This window comes from Sitophilus oryzae, unplaced genomic scaffold (assembly GCF_002938485.1).
Source record: "Sitophilus oryzae breed Bouriz unplaced genomic scaffold, Soryzae_2.0 scaffold_1516_pilon_pilon, whole genome shotgun sequence".
NCBI classification, from domain to species: Eukaryota; Metazoa; Arthropoda; class Insecta; order Coleoptera; family Curculionidae; genus Sitophilus; species Sitophilus oryzae.
Genome location: NW_022146188.1, coordinates 262,437 through 279,198, shown reverse-complemented (window position 1 = coordinate 279,198; position 16,762 = coordinate 262,437). Strand labels below are relative to the sequence as shown.

The 16,762-nt window shown below is 34.0% G+C and overlaps 1 protein-coding gene across 1 annotated transcript in view; it reads left to right on the top strand.

Annotated features, from left to right (window-relative positions):
* Positions 1–12,413, top strand: part of LOC115878527 (eukaryotic translation initiation factor 4H-like) — a 37,143-nt gene extending 24,730 nt beyond the window's left edge. Inside the window, exons 4-5 of the mRNA XM_030895051.1 lie at positions 8,189–8,387; positions 11,503–12,413. Of these exons, the coding sequence (XP_030750911.1) occupies positions 8,189–8,387; positions 11,503–11,645 (342 nt within the window). The 3' untranslated portion in view covers positions 11,646–12,413. The remainder of the gene's footprint in view (positions 1–8,188; positions 8,388–11,502) is intronic.
* The last annotated feature ends 4,349 nt before the right edge of the window (positions 12,414–16,762 follow it).

The window sequence follows — 16,762 nt, the reverse complement described above, 5'->3', positions numbered from 1 at the left end:
TTCATAAAAAGTAGTATAGTGATGTGAAAACCGCATCTTTAGAAGTATAAATCGTCCCATTGCTGCCAAAAGTCACTAACTTACTTTTTATTACTTCCGAGAAAAATGCGTCTAAAGATGAATTACATTGCATAAAGATGTTATAGTTAGTAACTATTCGGTATTAAAATAAAACATAAATAGCCAGAAATAGTAGTTGACTTAATGACTTTTGCAATCGATTCTCCGCTTTAAAACATAGTTAGTGATTGAATTTGGTTGTTCGGAAAAATGTTAGTTAGTGACTTTTGGCAGCAATAGGACGAAATGCAATAAACATTATTAAAAAATACAGTAATTATTACTCATACATACATAAGTCACCTCAGCAAAATTTATCTAGTGTTCCTTACCCTTTATATAACATTTAGAATAAATAATAATTATTTTAAACAATAACATGGTAGAGTGAGTATATTGGTATACCCCAAAGATATTAAATATCTTTGGTATACCCTGTATTTTCAGTAAATTTTTCCACCTAATTAATATGATATTTATAGATTTCTTTAAGCGAATATCAAATTATGCATTTTCACAATAGAGATATTTAAGTAAGTTATGTAACAATTAAATTTAACTAAATTCAAAAAATTTTTGGCGAAAATTGTTCGCGGCGTGTTTGGTTTGGAGTGTGCAGTTTACCGCCAGTCGACGGGAACGACACGCCGCACAGTGCTTCGAACATATGGCTCTAGAGGACAAAAATCCAAAACTTCTCTTTTATTGTAAGCAATTTATTCAAACTAGGTGTATTTGACACAAATGATGAGTACTCTCATTGTACTAAATGATGATGTTCTTAGTCTCACGTTTATGAAAAAAAAATCTTATAAATAATAATAATGTTGGAGCTGTGTTCCATCTAAGCAAATAATAAGTTATAGTATGAAAACGGTGTAAGTATTAAATAAATTCCTGTGATAAAAAAGAATTGAAGTAACATTAGAACATGATTCCTACAATATAAGCGTAATATAAGATAAAAATGTTTTTCTTTAATGAAAAAGAAACATTAATGTTATATTTAATTAAAAAAAAACTTAAGATACTATAAATTTACTTTAGGACAACAAAATGCATAGATCGTAACTACTCTGACTCAGGAGAATCACTGCTGACAGAATCTTCCAAATTTATAGTATCCAAATCACAGGTAGATGAAGTATCCTCACATATAAGATATTTCTGTACATCATTTTCAAATATGTTACTTTTTCGCGTTGTTACTGTTCATTTTGTCGGTATGAGGGGTTCGGATGTTAATAGTTACCTCTTTAATAGACCATATCCATATATTATTTTTTCCTTTTCTTGGGTATGAGATTTTATAATAAATTGAAAGATGGGGGGGGGGGACACTTTTTATGCTACGTTTCGCTCCAACATAGTGGACTTTTTCAGGCACAAGTGGCTCATTTGACTGGAAGGTTCATCAATATCTAATAAGAACATATTTTTTGAAATACAAATAATTTTGAGTTCTTGTCCTTATGATCAAGCCAAGTATTAGCCAGATCAGCATTGCTTATCAATTTTACTCCATCTGAAAAGTATTATAAAATAAAGTTCGTCGCAAGCAGACGCAGGTGAACTATACAAAAATTAAAAGTGTATGAATATGGCAACAAAATATTCAATAAATACGATATGTTTTGATATGTTTTTTTAAATGCTTTTTGAAGTTTTAAAACGTAAAATTTTATACCCATTTAAGAATCATCTTAAAAATTAAATAAAAAACTAAACAATCACGAACTTGTTTAGAAATAAATTTAAAGTACATACCTTGTTTAACAATATCCATAGTGGCTTTCAATTAAGTACGTACCCGTTTAACTCCATAATATACAGAACTACTATGAATGTTATTCTTTTCACTGATGAGATAATGATCGCAAAATTTATTTTTAGTGAAAATATTTGCTAACAAAAACGCTGTTTATGAAAAATAATATACAGGATAGTTGAACATTGCTATAAGTATAAAATTATATATTCAGATATTAGTAAATTTTAACTTATTTTTTGATTTTTGTCCATGGGACGAAGCACTGTGCGCCGCCCGACGATCTCCGCGCCGACCCATTCACATGGCGTGTGGAGCGGCAGTTCACGGTTCAGGCGCGTCCTGGCGCGGGATTCCACACTCCGTGTAACTGCTCATATACCAGGCCCGTGGCCCAAAAATCGGCGCGCCGACCCAATCACACGGAGCGTGGAGCGGCAGTCGACGGTCCAGGCGCGGCGCTCCACGCGCCGTGTAATGGCACCTTAAGGGAGTTGCTAGAGGAGTGTATAAAAACATAGAAATGGAGAAAATAGTATCAGAACGGAGAACTGGACCGAAGATAATTGAAGCTAGACGTTTACAAAGAAAGATAATAGTTGATGGCACTGCAAAGTATATAGACACACAATCTGTAATTATTACATTTGAAGGTAAAATTATTCCTAGCTCCATAAAAATTAAATATTGCGAAGTAAGAGTGGATATATATGTCAGCCCGGTGATCATGTGTTTCAATTGTATGAGGTATGGACACTCGAATACACAATGCAGAAGCAAACAGAGGTGTTCAAAATGTGCCGAAGAACACGATATATCTGCTTGCCAAGAGAAGGAGGCGGTCTGCATATACTGTAAAGGAAATCACGTCACCACAGATAGAAATTGCCCGGAATATAAGAGACAGAGGGCTATAAAAGAAATAATGGCGGCAGAAAACACGTCATATTTTGAAGCTAGAAACAAAGTACCCAAGAATTATTTATCAGCCGAGTCTTCCTTCGTCGGAGCTCACCTAGACAGCAGGGACTTTCCTAGTACCCTGAACAAGCAGTTAATAAATGAGGGCATTCCGGTCAGGCAAAGAATGGCCAATATACAGTCGCAAAAATCAGCTTTAACACAAAAACCAACATACTCACAGGTAAGCAAACTTAAGAGGAAAAAACTATCATCACCCCCTCCCCTGATAAACAAGATAGATACAAGTCCAATTAACCCAATTATTAATCAAGTTCCTCCAATGGGTTCAGATGAGGTAGAAGTTATGCCGTTAACTGAGATCATGAGGAAAACAATGGAGGAGTCAGGTGTCTCACTTGAGGTAGCGCAATATGTGTTAGGAAAAATTAATGCAAGTGGAAACGCTCAGATAAACATTTCCTTGGAAGATATGGAGTTGGAAGTACTTCCGGGGAGTTCACAACATACACCTTAAAGGTACCTAATGATCCAAGTTAAAACAAATTAAGTATCATACACTGGAATATCCGAAGTTTACTGAGAAACTATTCTGAATTAATAATTTTACTCAATTCTTATAAACCTGACGTAGTGTGTCTTAATGAAACATGGCTGAGTCCGCACATCAAAGTTATTATCCCATCATACAGTATTGTAAGGAAAGACAGACAGGATGGAAAGGGAGGAGTAGCCATTCTGGTCAGCTCTTCTATACCATTTGCCCAGTGCAATACTAATATTAATATAGACTGGAGGGGTCAGTATTTAGGAATTTCCATAAAAAAATTGTCGATCTTTACTGCATATTGCCCTCCGGACATTCATCTAACGAGAGAGAATATCCAAGAGTTTATGAACAAATGGACAAATAAAAGCATTTTTTTGGGAGACCTTAATGGACAACACAGTAATTGGGGCTCTTCCCGCAATAACCACACAGGAAAGAACATCTTAGCCAAATGCTCTGAGAATGATATATTGATAGCAAATGACGGGTCAGCGACCAGGATTACTCCCCCGAACCAAGGGAAAAGTTGTCCGGATATCACCTTAATGACGGCAGAACTAGGACCAAACATCTCATGGGAAATTGTAGATAGCCCAGGCATGAGTGATCACTTTCCAACGATGGTATTTATTAATTCTAACTTGTTCATCTAAACAGTACATAACCCTATAAGTAGATGGAACACAAAGAAGGCGGACTGGGACGGATACTTCATGAGCTTCAATCAGGAGGTGAACGTAAACTCTTATCTAAGTCTGGTAGAGGAGATCAATAGGGCAGCATTGGGACATATCCCAAAAAGGTCATTCCAAAAGGGCAAGAGAACAGCAACTCCCAAACCAAGGTGGTGGGATGAGGCATGTCGCGTGGCGGTGGATGAACGGAGCAGGGCCCTTCGGGCATATAAAGAAAATATCAGCGATCATAACTATCTGGAGTACAAAAGAAAAGCGGCTGTAGCAAGAAGGGCCATGAAACGAAAGAAAAAGGAAAGCTTTAGAAAATTTACAGAAAGCCTTGATAAAAACACACCCATGAGTACCATATGGAAAGTGGTCAAGGCATACTCCAATAGTTATATACAAGTTAGACACTGCGCTGAAAAGGAATTGTGGCTCGAGACGTTGTTGGACAGCCTCGCCCCCCCCTCACTGCATCGCTAAAGACTTCTCAGCAGTTAGAGCATTCAACAACTATGACCTAAAGAGTATCTCCATGTATGAATTCAACTATGCCTTAAAAAACAGGAAGGAATCATGTCCTTGTAAAGATAACATTACGTTCAAGATGATTTCTCAAACACCCATTAAAATGAAGGAATGTCTGGTAAACATTTATAATGACGTTTTAAGACAAGATATGGAGATACCTGCGGAATGGAAGGAACATATCATTGTTCCATTACTAAAACATGGTAAAGACCCGTCTCACCACGAATCTTATAGACCGATTGCTCTTTCCTCTTGTTTATGCAAGATATTTGAAAATATAATAAAAAATAGAATAGAGCATAAGTTAGAACAGGATAGGTTCTTCAATCAACATCTAAATGGATTTAGAAGAGGACGTGGTGTCACTGATAATCTGGTAGTATTATCTAGTTATATTTACCAGGCATTTGCCAGAAAGGAGATAGCTGTCTGTATATTTATTGATCTTAAAGCCGCTTATGATAATGTTCAATTAGACCTCCTAGAGAGGAAATTAAACGATGCTGAAATTGATAAATGGTCCATACAAGCAATCTTAAAAATCTTAATACAAAGGAGCATCTTTGTCAGATCCCCTAACACAGGAGATCTCATAGGTCCCCAAATAGCCTATAAAGGCCTTCCTCAAGGATCATCCCTGAGTCCAGTCTTATTCAATATATATACTAATGGTATACGGAGGAGAATAATAATAATAGGTGATGGAGGAGAATGTACAGATTTTATAATATGCTGATGACTTGGTCATTTACACTTCCCATAAGAATGTTGACAATGCGATAAACAGAATTCAACGAACATTAATATCTATGTTGGATTGGTTGAAGAACAATGGTCTAAGCATCTCTCCCTCTAAAACTAAGGCAATGTACTTATCTCGAGGGAAAAGAGCAAATCCTCCTCACTCGATAAGAGCGGATGGACAAGATGTGGAATGGGTGGAACAATATAAATATCTTGGTCTCAAAATGGATCGTCGTCTTCTCTGGAATCCTCATATTGAAGAATCTTGCAGAAAAGCACAGAAAGGAGTAGACGTGATGCGTGCTCTCTGCAGAACCAAGTGGGGATCCCCCCCATCTACATTAATGAATATATACAAGGGCGTCGTAAGATGCCACATGGACTATGGTTGTCAGGCATTATTAACGATGTCAAAAAAGAATGCAAGAAAATATGACAAAATTCATATGCAAGCTTTAAGAGTAGTAACAGGTTGCATGAATAACCCCACTAATAATATTTTGACCCCCCACTAATGTTTTGATGTCTGAGACGACTGAAATGCCGTTAAGAGCCAGAAGAGTTTGGTTATGTGCCAAATTCTCGGCTAAGAAACTGGCTTGCACAGAAGAGGCTATTTCAACAAGTCTAATTGGGCTATACATATCTTACAATCAGCAGCCTTGTTGGAAGGCTTGGACTCAGTGCTATCGTTTCACAACATTCTTGAAAAAAGCCAGATATTACCATGTTTTGAAGCTGACTTTGATTGTCAGATACAAGATGTACACTGGGAAGATTCAGGCCTTACTAAAACTTCCCCAGGTTGTCAATCCAAACTGCAGGAGTTTATTTCAAAAGAATTATTAGGGTATGAGCTAATTAACACGGATGCGTCACTGGATCCTGTATCTGAAAGAAGTGGTATTGGAATATACAATTTTTCTAAAAGATACTCAGCAATTGGCCGATGCATAAAGCACACGTCTATATGCAGTGCTGAAATGTTAGCCATTGAGAGAGCCTTATTGGGTCTTGGGGATGATGCAGAGAAAATTGCCATTCTGTCAGATTCAAAGAGTGCTCTACAGAGTATCACACGTTCGGATATTTCTTGTAGAGCAGGAAAAATAGCAGGAAGAATAAAAGAGCGAATTATTACTCTAACACAACAAGGAAAATCTATAAAACTAATCTGGATCCCTGGCCACTCTAATATTGATGGTAACACGGAAGCTGATAGACTGGCATTTCTTGGGAGAAAGTCCAGGAACCTGGTGAATAATAAGATTCATTATTCTGAACTCCTTGGCGTCATAAAGAAGGAAAGCAGACAAGAATGGACAAATTTATATCATAATATGGGTCAAACAAAAGGAGTCTTCTACTATAACATTGTTCCACAACCTCTCAGATCCCCATGGTTCGACAAATGCGCGGATGTAAATCGCGAATATGTCATTTGTTCTGCAGAATGAGGTCGTCACATTGTCTCACCCCGACTCATCTCCACAAGTTGGGTATCAAAGACTCTTTTCTGTGTGAATGTGGAAGTAAGGGGGACCTTACGCACGTTATTTTTGCTTGTAGTTTGAGAGATCAAGCATGTCATACTCTATACCTGTCTTTAACTAGCTGTATGAGTTCTCCCATTAGGATTCAAGATGTCCTGAGGAACGCAATATCCAAAGAGGCAAAATTGGTGTATCAATACCTTAAGAAAAATAGTATTAAATTGTGAATACCTACGGTTATGGATTCGCCACGCTTATGGATTTCATGCCAAAAAGACTATCAGTCTGTACACTGGCTAATCTAGAGTAAACTTAAATGTAGATGAATAATTGTGGCTTGCTGGATGTTTTTGCTTAAATATTTTTCAACTAGAAAGGAATCCTATCTTTATAGAAGTAGAACTAGTACTACAGGTTTTAATCGAGAATGCATCGTAGTAGTTTTTTGCAGCTTTAATCACGCTTTGCATGTTCCTGCTTTGCTAGAAATGGTGAATAATGATGATATTTAACTTTCAATAATAAGTAATTTATTTTGCAGTATATTCCTTATATTCATGCTGGCCTGACGCAGTCCCTGTCTGTTAGCTGCTGGACACGCCACAGTACATGTCTTTCCTTTGTGATTCCTGATCCTTCACTACCTTGACATAAAAGCCTAATTTAGAGGGCCCTAGAAGAGAATCATCCCACATGAAAGTGCAGTAATGAGCAGAAGTTTTCCTCAATGCGCCCAAAGTTTCTTCAATTCCAGGCGTATGCGTCCGTGAGGACGTTCTCTGTTTGACTGAAGAATAAAGAAACCAGAAAGAAACAATAATCAAAGAATAATAGACTCTGACTGGCCGTCGAAAGGCGCGTGGTCATCGTGAAACAAGAAGAAGAAGAAGATAACCTAAATTTGTTTCTTTTATGGACTTGTGTTGCTTCTGTTGTTATTTATATATTATTTTGTTGTTATTAAATATATTTTGAAAGTTATATTTTCTTAACTTTATCACTTTTCTGCTTTGGGGAATATTTCCGGGAACCTTCCCGGAAAGTTTCCAATTTTTCATAACATTAAAAAATTTTCCCATTCCCATTACTATCACGATTTGGGGAACGTTCCCAGGAACGTTCCCTCAATATAAGATTCCCGGAATGTCCCCATCTCTAGTTACATTTGCTCTATAAAGTAAAATGAAGAGCTGTTCGGTATCTTATATTATACAACAAATTTAAACATTTTTGCCAAAATTTCATTTAGTCAGGTTTATAGACTTTAGTCTCAATGTCGGTATGATTGATGACGTGGTTCGGAAAATGTTTTGCGATTACAATAGATTGCATTCCCATTACCTACGTAAATTTTATCTCTAATGTATGAATAGAAAAATTCCTTCCGTAGTATTTTTGTTCATTGGAGTTCCCTCAAAATTGATGGTAATTTTACTTTCAGGATGGTTCACGAAGTGGACACCGAGGAAACTATGGAAACTTCACGGGAGAAGATGGCGGAGGAAGTTGGGGTCATAAAGGTGGCCAAAGAGGAGGAGGAGCACCAGGGAACTTTGGCGGACCTCCGGGAGGTGTCGGTGGTGTACGACGCGGCGGTCCTGATAGGAAATATAGCGAGGAACTTCCTAATCCCGCCCCAGGTATAGTTTATCTAATATCACTTTTTGCAGTATGATTAGGATCGGTGAAAGCAGTCCTTTTCTAAATATCCATTCTGATACCAGGCATAAAGAAAACTTGAAAAAAATGAAAAATATTTTTTTCAGAGAATTTATAACATTCTTACAAAAAAAACTTATTTCTCTTTTTGAAAATAATTTTCAGATTGATCTATACTAATATATAAAATCCTTAAGTGACTGACTCACTGATTAATCACGATCCTGCTCAAACCACTCAACGTAAGAAGCTCAATTTTTTCATACAGGTTGATTCTAGGGTGTAGAGGTTCGATAAGAAGGGATTTTGCGAAATTCCAGTTCCAAGGGGGTTCACAACCACCCCTCAAAGATTACAATATTTTTTATTTAAAAAACGGTCAAGTTTCCGAAAAAACGCTTAAACACGTATATTTTATTTTGTTTTTTTTTTACATATTTTAAGATTTTTTAAAAATGTATACAGGGTGTTACGAAAAATCTGGTCAATGATTAATCACGATCCTGCTTAAAGTGCTTGACGTCAAAAGCTAATTTTTGGAAAACGGGTGTAGAGGTTAACTTTAGGGTGTAGAGGTTCGATAAGAAGGGATTTTTCGAAACTCGAATTCTAAGGGGGTGAAACCACCCCTCAAATATTACAATATTTGTTATTTAAAAAATGGTTAGTCTTTCGGGAAAACGCTTGGACAAGCATAATTTATTTTGTTTTTTTTTTTAAATATTTTGAAATTTTTTAAAAAATCATACAGGGTGTTCCAAAAAGTTGGGTAATTGATTAACCACGATTCTGCTCCAGTTTGTATGTTAATGGAAATTCTTGCTTTGCTTTATCATCACCATTACAAATGATTAATTCGACGCGAACGAAGTCGCGGGTACACGCTAGTATTTTATAAAAGAATTTAGAATACTAAATGGTTTGAAGTGTGTTTACCAAAAAATAGTAGTACATATTTAAAAGTTTTATGAGGAATCAATTCAATTGTTCAGCATATCCCTTAACAAAAACATAACTTTTTGACATCATCAATTTTAAGAATTTAATTCTATAAAATTATTTCCAAAAAAAGAAATAAGTTTTTGTAAGAATGATATAAAATAGAGCATTTTATATCATTCTTATGAATTGTGAAAAGCAAAAAATGTTTATTTTAAAAATGGCCTTGTTTTAATGACCTAAAAAACGGCAAAATTGACCACACAAATTCAACAACAATTTGTACCAAAGTTTCAAATTTATACGAAGCCCCGTCTACACATAACGTTTACCTGTTCATTTAAAATGTATCAAGTAAACATTGTGTGTAAATAAAAAAAACTAGTATACTGACTGGATCAGTGAGTTTTACAACGAAACTGTCATTTGTCCGTGTTCCTGACAGTGAAAAAATATAGGGTATATAGGGTATAGTTTAAAATTAATGTTAATTATAATTAGGAAAACTTTATTAAAAGTTTAATTGATGATATGGGATTTAAATAAATATAATGCAGGTCAAAAATAACGTAACACATTTTATTTAGTATAAAAATTAAGCCAATATAATATAATTTTATACTGTACAAGTATTTATTTACGTCTTGCCATCGTAGTTACCATTCATTCAGAATAGTGGATTTTAAATGTTCGATAGTCGGATGGCTTAACTACCTTAATATCAACTACTTCTAGACAAAAATCGTGTGCAGTATTATCTTCTTTTTCACTCCCAGATATTCCAACATGGCTTGGGACGTGAAATAATATAATTTTATAGCCCTTCCAGATGCTCATGTCTTCCTTGTAGTTCACCCAATAGAATCGTTCTCGCAGCTTCCTCCCAAGTTGGTAGTTGCTATTCATTCAGAATAGTGGATTTTAAGTATATTTGGTAGTCGGATGGTTTAACTATCGTAACAATAACTACTTTTAATAATTCTTTTTCTCAATTCTTTGCACTTAATATAGGGCAATTTACAAACAATAATATGGATATGTTTAAAGCATCTTAAATATGCGACTACAAAATAATGTAATCTAACAAAAATGAACTAGTGATTAAATGTTTTATGAGCATCTTCTAAAATTATAATTTATGTACCTTTAGAAAATTTCGTTATAGCCAAAATAGCCTCAATTATGACCCCACTAGCAAAACCGGTGATTAAAACTATGCTCGCTACCGTACTTGAACTCATCTAAAAAGTTTTTTTCGCTGGAATAATAAGTTATAATACAAGTTAGACCTTCTGAAGATATCAAAATATTTACTTTTTTATTTTTATTTTTAAAATTTTCACAAATTATATTTCCTAACACTTTTAGAATAATTATATAACAAAATTTTCGTATATTCGCTATTTAAACCCGTGTATTTGTATATATCAATTGTTTACGATATTCTCCAATGGTGGCAGCACTGGCGGAGAACGCATATACACATAACTAAATATACTCAGCCTAATCTCTAAAAAGTGAAGCCCAAACAGTGAAAGAGAAATATGGAATTCTGCATATAAGTCTATTTCACCCGAATATTCATTTAACTGCGCATGCCTTACCTGAAGAAATTTTCATTGGTCGGTGTTTTTAAAGGGAAGTGGTTGATTGACATTTCACCTAACCTTCAATTTAATTTACATTTTTAATTATTTATAACATTATTATGGAGTTGGAAAAATATCAAAAAATAGTTGGAAACAATAAACTAAACAAAATCACGCACTTACGCGCACAAATAAAAAGTAATCCAAACAGAACTAAAACAACAATCAATCGGAGTTTGGCGCAATCGCAGTTCAATCGATATCTGGGTGAAATAGACTTATGCAGCATTAATATGGAGCTGAGTTATGTTGTCTTTTTCTTAAGGCACGAAAACAGCATACGGGGTTAAATAGGGAACACTGAGTATATTTAGTTATATGTATATGGGAGAATGCACTAAGCCTGTAATTAATAAAATCGCAAGTCAAACCGTTTCAGTGTATTTGAGTGTATACGCTAACCTCAACAGGTGAAACGTTGTGTCTAGACGGAGCTAAAAAATCAATGAAACGGTGTTCAATAGGTAAAGAAATAAAAAATTGAATATTGTATTAATTCTCGTTGCAGATACTTCGAGTAGGCCGAAATTAAAATTGTTACCGCGAACGGTAAAGGATCCGATCAATAGTTTGGCAGAGTCGTCTCGAAACGCAGCGATATTTGGAGGCGCAAAACCCCGCGAGGAAAATTTGGCCGATGCACGAGAATGAGACAGACTAAAACAAAAACAGTCTTTCTCTTCATCGAAGCAGTAGAGGTGCGACACGGTGAAGGATGTGAGTGTGCGTGTGTTTACGGGGTTTAGAGTAGAAGAAAATTACTTTGATACAGGTGGGCGCAATGCAAACTAATTTTGTTTTCAAGTGACTTTAGTGCATGCTCGAAAAATTGTTGAAAGAACTGTAACCTATTTAAATCAGATGAAATTGGTATCATTTTTTTTTTAAACGTTGTGATTTTGTTGGCTTCCAAAGAGCTTTTTTCTACCAAAATGTCTGATACTTTTTACCCCCTTTAAAAATACTAAAGTATGTGCGAGAACAATAAAAAGATAAGATGCAACAAATTTGCTGCAAATGGACTTTACTGTTGTATCGCACACACCATCTAAAATACTTTAATATAAATGTTCTGTTTAATGTGTATTTTTCTTCTTTTTTTTTGTTACGTTTTAACTTGTAAAGAAAAAAATTATTCGTCGTTTGCCCAAGACTTAGATGAATTTGTTATTTTTTCCAAAATAATTTATATATTTTTTTAAAAATGTTATTGCAAGTGATAGTAGAGTGAATTATTGACATATTTCTGCTCAGAAAAGTTCCTACCTAGTAATTCCATTATCCAGTATCCTTTAATTTATTTAATTAGGTTAAGTAATTTATCATAAAGTATACTTCTTTCATATAGATTTCATTTTTCTATATATATTACAACGAATTTATTATGAAACGATATTACAAGTTATACACATTGATAAAATGTAAAAATTACATTAAACTATGTGTATATCAACTTCTGATTTGCTTAAACTGCTGGGTAGAATAGTTAATCAATCAATTTCTGAATTCATTATTTTTAAATACTATCTGAATATTTCCACAATGAATTTCTTTTTATTGTCTAAAAAGGCTTAACGTATTTTTAGAATTAAAAATCATAAAATATTATAAAATTATTGATGGGATAACTCCAGCAAAAATTTGCTCGAGTACTCGATTATTGAAATAACCGACATCGCTCGATTATGAACGAGCGATGCAAGTGACGAGTTACGAGTGACGAACGCAAGTGATCCTAGAATGAAATAAATTGAAATCCGATTTTAATGTGACATACTCGATGAAAAGCCGAGCGAATTTTCTACATACATTGCAGGTAGCAAATTTATATGACGTTATCCGTTGCGTATCTGAGGGACAAAATTTTACGACCTACATCGACAATGCTTTGAAATAAACTAAATCAAGCGAATCGCTCGTCGCTTGCTACTTGCCATTCATCACCGAAAGAATATGTGCCCTGCGCACGCCACTTACTGCTTGGCGCTTGGCGTTAACGAGTACTTACAACAAGCGATGGTCGAAAATGTCGCTCGAGCGATCGCCCGATTATTGCAATCGCTTGAAATTCGAGTACTCGATTATTGAAATTAATCGGTTTTCCCATCACTAAAAATTATGATATGAATTAAAATAACAGAAAATACCTGTCACTCAGTCATTCTTTCTTGGATAGGCTATACACACAGAATTTTTAACCACCCTATAAATAAACAGGGTAATCTCAAGAAGTAGCTTGGACACGGTAGAATACAGTCTGTTCTCACCGAACTGACTCACGACATCTTAAAAATTACAGAATATTCAATTTACCCGTGAATTAATATGACACAACTGTCACTCCCAGGGATCCTCGCGGTGACCCCTCTTTAGATACTGGAGTAAAGAATGCCTATTGTATTCAGGTTAGTTGTTCTTGTCTAAAATAGATTGGTGGGATATACAAGGTGCTACAAATTCGAGGTACGAACATTGGTATCTCGGTAACCGTAATAGATACGAACATGGTTAAATTGGGGCAAAGTTGCGCTTTAGGATGTTCACCAAGATGCCATTAATTTTTTTTTTAAATTTCAAGGATTGCTGAGTTTTTTGGAAAAAACTGATTTTGTTGAAAATCATTTTTATTTCTTCCTGGCGTTACTTTTTAGGAAATCAAAAAACTAATTGCACATTCTTATAGCCACTTTATTCTGGGGGGCTATCTGATAATATTTTTAGATTGGCCAACTTAATTTTTTTAAATACGGATCTGCATTTTTTATTGCAGATTTTGAAAGAACTCGGTCTCCTGAGTATAATGATATGCCACACTTAATATTTTTTTTGTTTTGGACATTGGAACATAATTTATTTAAACTCATTTCAAGTCCGGCTGTTTTTTTAAGATTTATAGTCTATTTATCCTTACAATATTGATAAGCTTTCAAACTTAACAATGACATGGGGTAAAACATGGAATACGGAAAATCAAATGCAATATAACTAAAGGGGCATTATTTGGCGTCATTTGTAAAAGTGAAATCAATACATTTCAACATTTACAATAAAGAGTACAAAATTATGCACTCGGAACTATAACAAGAAGTTATGTTCAAAGAGATATAAATAAGATTGAACAAGAAATAAATTTGTGCATTAGGGAGGGTGGTAACCATTTCGAACATGTAGAGCATTAGAAACTATTTTATAGAAGTTGATTTATTTATATATTATCGAGACTACTTTCTGTTTATGAATTAAAGTATACGGAAAGTTAGGGTTTATTTTTTTATATACATAGATTAACTTTTCTTATGCAATTAGATTATGGAAGATTACTTAATATCTTTGGTAAGCATTACTTAATATCTTTGGTAAGAACTTTTCAGGAGCAATAAAATTATATTTTAAATTCTAAGTAATTTTACATGTAATCCTCTCCTTAAACGAGGACATTACCAGTCAGTGCTGCTAACAAGTTGATACTTCTGTTCACAAAGAAATATGTTTTTTTAAATGTGTATTTCTAGTATTTATTTTACATATTTATGTTACTTAATATATGGCATAAAAGAAATATTCTTATAATTTCTATATACCGATTTGGTCATTTTAGAAGTGTGGTATGGATTTTAACGTGTAAGACAGAGAATAATATAAATGACTGGTTGACAAACAGGCAAAATCAAAAGCGACATACAGTGTTGCCAGTTTTTATGTTTGTAGAAAAAAAACTAGTTTAAAAACTCTCATATACAGGGTTGTCCGAACTATATTCCGGAAACTTCGGCAGCATATTTTGCAGATAAAAATTAGTAAAAAAGTTCGTATAAATGTATGTCCTAAAACGCTTAGTTTCAGAGACACAGGGTGTAGAAGTTTCATTTTTGTTTCGATTTTTTCTTAAATAATTTCTGAAGTAACGTCAATATTTGGATTAAAATTGGTGTCTAGGAGTTTTTTGACATGAGAAATTTGATTTTGATGTCAATATGACTTCTACTGGTAGAGGGCGCCACTTACATGTATTTTAACTGTTTTGAAGCGTAATAACTTTATTGTCCGTACTTGTATAAAACTACCGAGGGAAAAAATATACTTTTTACGTAAAAAATATCTCTTTGTAAAAATCGCTACGAACCGTTTTCAAGATATTTTTAGTGGAAATAGTCCATACATGTCATTGTTTACGAAAAATAAACAAGTTGAGTAGATAGTTATTTCACTGACATAATAAATTTGGGAAATTTTTATTTTTTTAAATTAATCATAAATCTTTCTGCAAAAAAATGATGATAAAACAGGTTCTGTTGTTTTCTGTTGGTTCTTTTGGCACAAAAACTTTCAAATTTATGATCTCAGTCTAATAACTATTTAGTCAACATGTTTAATTTATGTCAATGATGACAGGTATTGATAATTTCGATTCCAAATATCTCGAAAACCAATACTTGTAGCGATTTTTAGAGAAATTTTTTGCGTAAAAAACGTCGTTATTGTAAACTTTTTTACTCAGTAGTTTTATACAGGTACGGACGAAAATTTATTACTCTTCAAACCAGTTAAAAAATATGTAGGTGGCGCCCTCTACTATTAGGAGTCATATTGACATCAAAATCAAATTTCTCATGTCAAAAAACTCCCAGACACCAATTTTCATCCAAATATTGACGTTGCTGCAGAAATTATTTGGAAAAAAATCGAAATAAAAATGAAACTTCTACACCCTGTATAACCGAAACTAAGCATTTTAGGACATACATTTATACGAACTTTGTAACTTATTTTTATCTACAGAATATGCTGCCGAAGTTTCCGGAATACAGTTTGGACCACCCTGTATACTACTGAAATGAAGATAATATATCTAAGATCTAACATAAATATAATCTATTACATCTATAGTAAAATGAGTAACTAATTGTGAAAAATAAGGTCCCAACCCTAGATGCAAAATTTTCCATAAACGCCTATTTGTGCGGTTTGAACTTTTGATGCAAAATCCGGCAATACCGCATAGAAGAAATTGTATCAAACCAACTTTTATCTCTTTTTAATACATTCGATTTTTCATTAAGCTGCTTACATTACTGTCTTATACGTTAAAATCCAGACCACACTTCTAAAATGACCAAATCGGTATATCTGACTTTGATAATTTTAAATCTCACCGATAAAACAATGTGCGGTAAGGTAGTTCATTGTTTTTGTTTGTTAGAATCAAATTGCTTTGTTCTTTTAGAATTTATTATTGTGCTTAGTTTACATGATTTGTATGAAATATTTTGCTCTTTATATTTGCAATAACTCATCAATTTGTTATATTTTCATTGAAAATTTACTGCATTTAACTTTTTCCGTTCTTTATTGCACAAGGGACTTTATTTCCAATTTTAGTTTAAAACGACGATATTTTTGACCCTTGAGAATTATGTATTTTCAACATTCTACTCTTTCAGATTCTACTAAAACAAGTGCGGACGCTGTTGTCAAATTTCCATTTTTTTTTAATGTAACCATCTAATGTATATTTCATAGGAAATTTTACGATTGGACGTTATAAGACACTCTTTTACACATATTGTGTAACTGTTGTCATATTGTATGATATATTAATAAATATTTCTGATTTATTTTGTTCTCGTTTATTTTTTTATTTTATAAATTAATAGACCGTTATATTTTTAGGAAGTAACTAGACATACAAGTTGGTTGGGTTAGGATGATGTGGATGCACCCTCAGGCCTCAGGGCAAGTTTATTGAAAGATAAGGTTGTCTCGGAATG